At 35.7% G+C, this 10740-nt stretch overlaps 1 protein-coding gene across 1 annotated transcript in view; it reads left to right on the forward strand.

Annotated features, from left to right (window-relative positions):
- The window catches only part of ADGRV1 (adhesion G protein-coupled receptor V1), a 267806-nt gene that overhangs the window by 27739 nt on the left and 229327 nt on the right, over window positions 1-10740 (forward strand). The window contains exons 7-11 of the mRNA XM_042822761.1: window positions 26-591; window positions 2376-2646; window positions 3375-3704; window positions 5647-5823; window positions 6551-6774. Of these exons, the coding sequence (XP_042678695.1) occupies window positions 26-591; window positions 2376-2646; window positions 3375-3704; window positions 5647-5823; window positions 6551-6774 (1568 nt within the window). The remainder of the gene's footprint in view (window positions 1-25; window positions 592-2375; window positions 2647-3374; window positions 3705-5646; window positions 5824-6550; window positions 6775-10740) is intronic.

Here is a 10740-nt window from a genome sequence, read left to right on the forward strand (position 1 = left end):
CTCTGTTTCTAATATCATTTTCCAGATACCTGAAAACGATGAATTATTTGTTGTTTATCTGAGGAGTGTGGAAGGAGGGGCTGAAATCAACGCCACAAAAAACTCCATTCAGATTAATATTAGGAAAAATGACAGCCCTGTGCGATTCATTCAGAGCACTTACATGGTACCCGAGGAAGCTGATGTACTAAGAATTCAAGTGGTTCGTGGTAAAGACGACAGTGGAAAATTAATTGGACCTGATGATTGTGAAGTATCTGTCGCTTACACCATCATAACTGGGAATTCAACATCGCATGCACAGCTTAATTTGGATTTCCTAGATCTACAGCCAAATACAACTATTGTTTTCCCACCTCTAGTTCATGAAATATATATAAAATTCAAGATTCTTGATGATGCCATACCAGAAATCGCTGAGACCTTTCAGATTGTTCTTCTTAAGGACACTTTACAGGGTGATGCTGTTTTGGTTAATCCATCTGCTGTTCATGTCACCATCCAACCGAATGATAAACCCTATGGAGTGCTTTCAATCAACAGTATCCTGTTTGCTCAGACTGTTATTATTGATGAAGACAAAATTTCAAGGTACTACAGATCTTCAGACACTACCTAGTCATATTAAGTGATTTGTTTGGTGATTTGTTTGCTAAGCATCCTTAAGATGGTAATTATAAAATCACTACTGAAAATTTAGTGTAGGAATCACCTACTCTAATTATTATTAACTATGTCTATAAAGATTTCAAGAGAATAATGTTTAATTATGCAAAATTATTTTAATATTTATGAACAGTGTATAAGAAATGTAAATATTTAATGACGTTACCAAGATACTGAAAAATCCTTAATCTAAAAGCATGATCAGTGAAGTTGTGATGCTGCCATACGCCAGTCTATAAGAGTGGGAAATAGATTTCAGGCTTCCCTTCCCAATAAATTTTTGCATATATAGTATGAAGTCAGTCTCTGATTGAAAACAAAAAGGTGTTGAATGTCTCTGGTGAAATGTTGAATACCTTTAAACTTCTGAGTACTTAAAATATATGTAATTTTGCAGATAAACTGAAATCAAAGCTCTGTAGAAATGTTTACAGGCAGCACTGATTCTACAGTAGTGAAATATTCATTTAAAATGTCCACTGCTACTACTAATTTCATCCTCAGAAAAACAGGTGATGTATCAAACTATGACTTTATCAAAAGACAATTTCATATTTCATATTTCAGTACAGAAGCAAAAAGTTCACTTATTTAAACATTGATGCCTGACAAGTGTATTTTGATGTAGTCTGTAAAATAGTGTAAAAAATTGAGTTTTCTGAAATGTAATGTATTTCTAAGAAAAAGGCAAAATGTACCAAGCCTCCATTTCTCAGTATCCTTCTTGTTGTAAACAAAGTAAGTTCTAAGAAATTCTTTGGATATATTATTAGTTTCCTTGGATATATTAGTTCATGAATAAGCACTCCATGAAAATTCTACATGAGCACTGCAGTTTTACAAATGTTAAGCCCTGAGGAGATGTCAGTTGCGGCAGTTAATATTGATTCAAAGAATCCTAGAAGATGGTTTGGGTGGGAAGGGACCTTTAAGATCGTGTAGTTCCAACTCCTCTGCTATAGGCAGGAACACCTCCCTCTAGGCCAGGTTGCTCAAAGCCCCATCCAATCTGGCCATGAATGCTTCCAGGGAGGGGGCATTCACAGCTTCTCTGGGCAACCAGTTCCAGTGTCTCACGACCCTCACAGTAAAGAATTTCTTCCTAATATCTAGTCTAAATCTACTCTCTTCCAGTTTTATGGCCATTTCCCATTCTGTCACTATATGTCGTTATAAAAAGTCCCTCTCCAGCTTTCTTGTAGGCCCCCTTCAGATTCTGGAAGACTACTATAAGGTCCCCTGAAAGCCTTCTCTTCTCTAGGCTGAAAAGCCCCAACACTCTCATCCTATCATCATAGGGAAGGTGCTCCAACCCTCTGATAATCTTCATGGCCTTCCTATGGAACCAGTCCAGCAGCTCCATGTCCTTCTTGTATTGGAGGCCCTAGAACTGGATGCTTGTACTCCAGATGGGGTCTCATCCAAGCGGAGTACAGGAGCAGGATCACCTCCCTTGACCTGCTGGTCATGCCTCTCTTGATGGAACCCAGGACATGGTTGGCCTTCTGGGCTGCAAGCATTCATGTTGAGGCTTTCATCAAAAGGCAGCCCCAAAGCTACCTCCTCAGTGCTGCTCTCAAGCCATTCTCTGCCCAACTTATTCCACTGAAGCCAGTGTACATCTTCCAGTACATGGATAACTAATAACTAGTTAGCAAGTACTAATTTTAATGATATGATATGAGCTTTTGTTTCATTCCAAACCGTAGGTTTGAAGGGATCACAATAGTAAGAAATGGTGGAACACATGGAAACGTTTCTGTGACTTGGGTTATAATCCGAAATAGCAGTGATCCCTCACCTGTGACTGCAGACCTTATTCCAGAGACCGGGGAAATATATTTTGACCAAGGGCAGATGCTGGTTACACTTCCTTTGAACATTATTAATGACGATATGCCAGAAGAAGCAGAGCCTTATCTTCTGCAGCTCTTAGCTCATACTGTACAAGGAGGTGCAGAAGTCAGTGAACCATCTGAGGTAAGTTTACTTTCAGACCTTGCAGTAGAGACTCCACAATTTTTGTTGGATTGGCTAAATTGGCTGAAGTAGTTATTGAGTTTAAATGAGGCAACCTAATGTACTCTTTGTATACAGAGCCACATTTCAAATTCTTTGGCTTAACGTTATAAAAAGGCCTGAGTTATTTAATGCAGTAGAATTCAGGTTAGATTATTCCCATCATATGCAGCATTACGTAAATGCTGTCTTGTTTAGCTGCTTATTAAGAGAAGGATGAAATGCTATTCCCATTTCCTTATTTGCTCTTAATACTGGAATATTCTACACAGAGTAGCAGCCTCAAGAGGAGGGTTTGGTGATTAAGACTGTAACCTCTGAACTGTTAAATAAAGGATTATTAGCATTTGTGACATATTTGTGACTCAACTCTCTGCTTTTATAACAAATGATTGAAAAGAATTTGCTGAATGAATGTAATTTTTTCACTCTGTCTACTGAACCAAAATATCAGGTATTCAAAGCTCACTCAGACATAGATGAAGGATTATGGGAAAGTTGCTATTATCAGTGTCTTGGTGTTTGTGCACGAAGAATACTTTGGGGTTGTCAACCTGGTGTCTTTCTTGAGTGCCAATTCACTCAGGAGCAAAATGCAGGGTGACAGGACATACTTTCATGAGAGTATGAAAACTATGATGTATAGTAGTTGTAACATTGAATAATCGTAACTGTTTTCTGTTTTGCAGCTTTTGTTTTACATTCAGGACAGTGATGATGTTTATGGCGTGATAAAATTTTACCCTTTGGAGAATCAGAAGATTGAAAGTAATCCAACAGGACGCTTTTTGTCCTTGAGTTTTGCAAGGGAGAGAGGAACGGTTGGAGATGTGCAGTTAATTTACACTGCACTGTATATTCCAGCTGGAGATCTGGATCCTGAGAGAGCAAAAGATGGCATTCTAAATATCTCTAGAAACAACATTCTCACATTTTCGGAAGGAAAAACACATGAAACTCTAAATATACCAATAAGAAATGATGCATTTCTTCAAAATGGTGCTCATTTTCTCATACAGGTATCACAACTGTGTTTTTTTAGCCTATTTAATATGATCAGTGTAATATAGTACTTTCTCCTTCCCTCGAGTGCAATTTAAATGACCATTCCTTTTTAAATAAAAAGCTCAGCGTGGCTCTAAAGCAAAGATTTCCTTTTTAAAGAAACAACTTCTATAACTATGCCATAAAGAGTTCTGCACTTAATCATTAATAATTACAAAGTTCAAAACAAAACAAAACAGGATTCGAGTATCAATCACAGAATTTTACAAAATGAGGTCAGTGTTGACAGTTGCCTGCTTTTTAAGTTCTGTTTCTGTGTCAATCTCCTGGCTTTGAATTTGAACAAAACAAGGTTATTAAATTAGAGAAGCAAGACAAAATTAAGAAGTAACAAAAAAGTAAATAGAACTCGTTCCCTTTCAGCTTAATTTAATTAACTTAATTTTAACTGTAAATTAAAAATCATCAAACTTATATTATCTTGCCTTTATTTACGAGTTTGGTTAGAGAATTTGATTTTTTTTTCTGTTTTCTCTGTATAGTTTTCTTTGTTGGTTTTTTTTTCTTTATTTTTTTTCTACCTGAATTTATGAGAAGAGAACTTTTGTCATTACTAGTTAAAGTTGTCTGAAAAATGTACTAAAACAGTTTTTGACAGAAAAAAAAATTATTTTCAGAAAAAACATTATAGAAAGAAAAAATCTATTTTAAAACTTTCATTTTTTTTCATTGGATTTTTGTTGTTATTTTTGTATATTTTAGCAAATTATTGTTCAGAAGTACTGCTGTGGGATGTCTTGGGTATTGTTACTGTTGTTTGTTACTCATTTTTTCATTTGCAGTTAAATCTGCAAATGAAGCCCTATAATTTCTAATTTATATAAGCCCTATAATTTCTACTTCCTGTGATCAACAGTGCCACTTTGGTAAAATGGGATGAACAACCCACATGGTGACCTTGATACACAATGGGACTATTTGGCACAACCAGAGAGAAATCACAGAAATCACTGAAGCATTTCTTAGTCCCTTGTAATCTATCCATTTTAAATTAGACATCTTCAAGTGAAGGTGCTGACCCCTGGATTCAAATTTGCCAGGCTTTGTGCTTTTCTTATGTTTATCAGAGATGTTTTAGCTGCTTCTGGAACCTTTAATAGATTTCCTACCTCTACCTCCTTCTCCCTGCATTCTCATTTAAAAAAAAAAAAAAAAAAGGAGAAGAAAAAAAAAGAATTTTGGCATTATATTATTTTACCCGTTTTACACTTTTTTGCATTCAGTTAGATTAGGAATTGCTTCCTGGAAAACAGCTGTTAAGTTAGAGTGTTCAACATCTGCAAGAGGCCTGAAAGATCCTCAGAATAATTGAAATGTTTCATTCAAAGTCCTTTTTCAATGTAAATTCAAGTAACACTGAAGTGTGGTCTTTAAGACACGCGTACAGTAAGTTTATGAGAATGTTTCATGTTCAGTGATCTCAGGCACTTTGCCTGGATTCTCAAAATGTAGATTGCAGTAGACTTTTTTTATTTTTTCTGTACTTCCTCCATGAAACATAAAACTATTTTTGTTTGAACAAATATAATCAGAGGAGCTTTCCAGCAGAAATACTTAATTTAGAAACTTCAGAAGATTATTTTATCAATGCAAGGCATTGATCAAATCAGTACTGTTAATAGGCCTAGTATAGCTGGTGTAGGGGGGTCAGTCTCCATCTCTGACTGGATTCCTCTTTAGTTACGTATGCTCACATGGTTTATCTGGGAGGTGTACCCACTTAATTTCTTTGACATGTCTACTAAGAAATTTTTGAAACAGCAGTGCTGTTAGCAAGATAAATTTGTTCTGGAATTATAGGCTGCCTGCATTTGAAAATTATCCTGAAATGTCAGAACTGTTCTGACTTGTTATAAGGCTCCTCATTTCTCGATTTGGTCTTACTTTTCCCCACAGCTCAAAGGAGTTGAACTAGTGAACAGAATTCCTCTGGTCCCTTCTGTGAGTCCTCGACTAGGTGAGATTCGAAATATTTCTCTCAGGATTACTCCAGACATTGCAAATGGAGAAATAGGCTTTATTAGCAATCTTCCAATTATTCTTTCTGAGCCAGAAGATTCCCCTGCCACAGAGGTAAGTAAGACTTTTTTACATTGTCCATTGCTATGGAAAATTCACTTGATGAAAGCACAGTTTCCTATACTTAGTATAGCATTTTAAAGTTAACATTCCCCCAAATCATGCCTAATCCCAAACATTACCTTGCTTTAAAAAAAGATTTTAAAAGTTTGTAAAAATATCTATTAAATAGCAGAAAAGTGAAACTGGCCTTTGTTTTCTCTGTGACTACCTAAAACCAGTAAGCATCTTAAATGACTTAACCTTTACTGCTCACACAGATCAAAAGATACTACAGATATTTTCAGTCTCACCAGCTGTGAACATAGTAATGTAAAGGATCAATATAAATCCCAAATCAGATAACTCACTTCATATTCTTAAATTAGAACTGGTAATAGCCTTAAATACAATTGCACTGAACTGTAATTCCAAGTTAAATTTATGTTGGTTATGTTTAAAATGTAGGTTATGTTTTGAAGAAGTGTGCATTCATAAAATTTGTCATGCATGTGTTTGTATGGCTGCTTAGTGATTTGTGGTATGAATAATCTGTCATCTGCACTAAGTGCCTGATAAGTGGTTAAAGGTTTTATGTACATACACTTTCATCCATATTTTGATATCACATATGAAGTTATACCTAAAAAAGCTGAACATTTTTATGCTTATATTCAAACAGTAATTTACAAAGGAGTAATTGTTTTTCCATCTAGTCACAACAAATTCACACGTTTCATAGGTTTCTATTGCACTGCATCGAGATGGGACTGATGGTCAAGCAACTGTGTTCTGGAGTTTGAAGCCCTCTGGTGTCAATCAAAAGGCAGTAACACATGATGATATAAGTCCCTTTAATGGCTCTGTCGTTTTCTTATCTGGACAAAGTGATACTACAATCAACATTACTATTAAAGCTGATGATGTACCTGAAATGAATGAAACAGTGCTATTAACTTTGGACAGGTATCTTAATTTCTATTGATATGTATCATATGCAGTACTCCATTTATATATAAAAAATTAGCACATTGTTAATTAGGAGTAATTGCTCACATTGTGTCAAAAAGCATCTGAGGAATTATTAGGCTCTTGATTCAAACTATGTATGGATTCTTCTTTGACTGGAAACTGATGTAAGAAACTATTTTGCATGTATTATCTGATGACTTAACTGCCTATATTTTGATAAAAGGTCTGTGCTATTTCAAAAATTCTTTCAGCTCTGTTCTTTTTTATAGCTCTTGATTGTAACATGTATTTTTCAGAAAAGTAATAGCAAGATTATGGGAGAAGGTACAATGAGAAGTAAAAAGCAATGAAGAGGTTTTTTTTTGTCAGAAGGAGGTTTCTATGTTGTGCTGTTATTGCAGAAATAGATCGCTGTTTATTTGTTTGACTGACATGTTCTGTATTGCTTGCTCTTGATAATTAGGTACTTCAGTCATAACTCCCAGCCTCTATAATACTGCAGGGTGATTAACAACACAGTCTTCTGCTAATGAGAACCCAGTGGTGTTGCTGAAGCATGATGTTCTAGTCTCCTTTCTACAGTAGATCAGGATTATGGGGTAACTCAGGCTGAAAGGGACCTCAAGTAGTAGTACTATTTACATTTGAATACTTCTCAGAATACTGAGAAGTAGTTTATATCCAGGAGTGTATTACCTCTCTGAGTTACTAACAGGAAAATTATAACTTCTTTTTATTTTCTAACAGCTTGCCTCTCATGTTCTCATATTACATTGTATTAGTCTAAGGTCTAAAAACCTTTTCCACTTTTGCTGGAAACGTACAGTGGTCTGCCTCCAGCAGCTTCCACATTGAACATCTACTTAAACAGTCTTTACCTCATCCAAAAGAACTGTTTTTTTTTACAGGAAGTGTTAACTAGCTCTTAGGAATTTCAACACCAGATACCCATGGTGATTATACCTTAGCAAAGGCAAGGAGGTCTTTAAGGTATTGCTGATTAGAAGGTGGTCACAATTCAGAGAGCATGCTTTTTTAACAGGAAAGATGTTACTGCATTGCAAGATTGGCTTGCTTCATTAAACATGACTAGCTGACACATCTAAATTAGAATGATTTATTCCAAGTTACCTTGGCTACCCATTACATTAAAAGGTGAATCCTGAACAAGGCAAAAACAACCAGACACTATTGCAAATAGTTCTCTGCTTTTCCTTTCCGTGGATGTAACTGGTTTGAAGGAATTCATCAGAGTCTCTGGCACAAAGGGAGAAAGTAGGATTAAAATGGTGGCTAAACTTGTGAGTGCAAGGTTGCCAAAATGCAGAGTGGAATGAAAAGAAACAAGTAAGTAGAGAGTGGCGTTTTTTGTTTGTTTGTTTGTTTTTTCAATTCTGACAGCTGTGCAGGTATATGAAACCACAATTTTTTGCTGTTTATTCTGTGCAGTCTATAGGCTATGTCTTGAAAATGATGGCTGCAACAAGGATTGAACTGGCAACTGAGCAAATATAACCAGAATTCTGCTTTTGCTGTATGTGGTGGCAGTAGTAAGCTCTGCTAATCATGAAGTGGCTAGTAAAATTGTGCCACCAGCAAACAGCTTTCCTACACTTGGCAGGGTCACAGAGTGAACTAAAGGACAGGTGGTATGGCCTGGAAAGAGAAAGAGGAAGAGAAAAAGTAAGAGAAAGAGAAAAAGGAAGAGAAAGAGAAAAAGGAAGGGAGGAAGGGAGAAAGGGAGGAAAAGAAAAGAGAGAAAGGGAGGAAGAGAGAAAGGGAGGAAGGGAGGAAGAATTTGAACTTTTCTCTAAGGCTGGATAGTGTCCCTCACTTAAATTAGCAGAAACCGAGGATGACACGTCAGCAAAGATTGTCATTTCAACACTGGAGGTGTCCGTTCATACCAGGGCTGAAAATACTGGCAGGGGTTATCTGTTAAGCTTGTGAGTTGCTTTCTTGATATTTAGTACTTTCTGGACTAACGAAGATTTCAGATTCCAAGGCTGGCAGCAAGCACTTCACAGTAGTAGTGAATTAGCATGAAAACAAAGATACAGTGTACTGTAGATGTGTTTGTACTATTCTACAAATTGTAGTATAAGTCAGTGGGAAAAGAGAGCACATAAGAACTTCAATGAAACTACTGACATTGGAATATGTTCACAGGGCACTCAATAGTCTGCAATTAGTAATAGCATGGATAAAGTAATCAATGTAATTAATTCTAACAAGGCTGTATTGTTCAGCAGTTGGTGGTGTTGTTAAGGGAGTTAAATTTTACATGAGCTTTAATTCTATACATATCTGCAAGACAAGTTTTCTGGGACATTAAAATAGCATTTTCCTTTCTTACTATATGGTCTCTATCCACAGGCCATAAATATCAAAATTAACTCTGAACTATTTTCACAAAATGAAAGCAAGTGTGTATCTTGAGGAATATACTTCCAGAGAAGACAGATGAGTAATAAGGAAAAAGAAAATCTTGTGTCTGCTGAAGATTCTTCATATTTTCTTTTTTTAGGAGCAGCTTCAGGTTGAATGCCTGCCCTTTCTGAATAGGCCTGAATTGATCCAAACATAAATAAAACCTGATGTCTGTAGTGAAAGATATGTGAGAAAGAAAAACCCTTGGTCTTCCTGATGAATGTAGGTGGAACAGGCCATGGAAATTGTTTGTATGCTTTCTGAAAGCATGTACATACTAGGGCTGTTCATTTTACCTGGTAAGCACAAACAGAAATCAGTTTTTAAAAAAATCTTATTGTTGTTTTTCCCTTCTACACAATGTGTTCTCCTATTGGCAGTTGTCATCTCTTCAGTTAAGGTGCAGACAGCTATTGGTTTGACAGTTGACTTAACTGGAGGACCGGAGTCTCCAGGGGTTTGGGGCAGCTCTGTGTTTGTGCTCCTGAATGAGTAGTGGTAAAATTGAGAATTTGGAGATTATGGGATACAGGAACAGGAATATACTGATAAATTTATTTTAATTGGTGAAAGTGATAATCACTAAACAGTTGGCTGTTAAAATAGTCCTTGTGCACAACTGATTTGAGTGTTCATTCATGGAATTGAGAATGCCAGATCAGATTTATATACGTCTACTGTGACTTAAATTTCCTTTACTATACATAATAAAGAAAAATTGAAGAAACATAATGTGAAAATCTTTATAATACTAGTGATTTCTGTGGTGCAGTACAACTTACAATAGGGTGAATTTCCATCACCAGTGTATCTGGAAAATAATGAGACTTGTGAGTTACAAAGCAATTTTTCTGAAAACTGCAAATGTAATCCAGGTTTCACTGTCTTACTGTGAAACATCTGGCAGCCTTTTTTTTAACATCTTTTTCATTACTGATGTTTACTGCATGACAGAAGTTAGCAAATCATAGAAGAAACATTCAAAGCACTGCAGGCTTTCAGTGGTTAGTGCTTAAGTGGTTTTTGCATCTTCTGTTACTCTCTGCATTGGGATGCAAAGAAGATCTAACCTACTATTTAATGGAGCTTGGATTTTCTGCTAACTTGGTGATTCCCTGCAGTTAGTTTCTGTCTCAAAACTTTATGTGTTTTTCTTACTTTATTTATATTAAGTAATATGTGCAATACTGTATGAGAAATTTCAGAGTAAAAGAATGGCTTTTCTTTTTGAAAATAGAATGTTGAAATGAGTGCTTCTGCACACCTACTGCTTGTTTTTATTACTTTTAAAAACAATAACACCATATCTCTCCTGCTAAGAGCAAGAAAATAAAATCACCTCCCAAATCAAATAAATGGTGGATTAAACTTGGAGAGAAGTTTTTTCCTCTGTAGAGAAGCACTGTGGAATTATTATTTGGAAAATCCTACTTTAATGCAGCTCTTTATAGCTAGGTCCTGCCACTAATTAAATAGGTAGATAATCCTGGAAAAAAAAAAAAAAAAAAAAAAAAAAAAAAAAAAAAAAAA

The sequence above is a fragment of the Centrocercus urophasianus genome, unplaced genomic scaffold, assembly GCF_019232065.1.
Source record: "Centrocercus urophasianus isolate 14NV4802_14NV808 unplaced genomic scaffold, USGS_Curo_1.0 seq_21, whole genome shotgun sequence".
NCBI classification, from domain to species: Eukaryota; Metazoa; Chordata; class Aves; order Galliformes; family Phasianidae; genus Centrocercus; species Centrocercus urophasianus.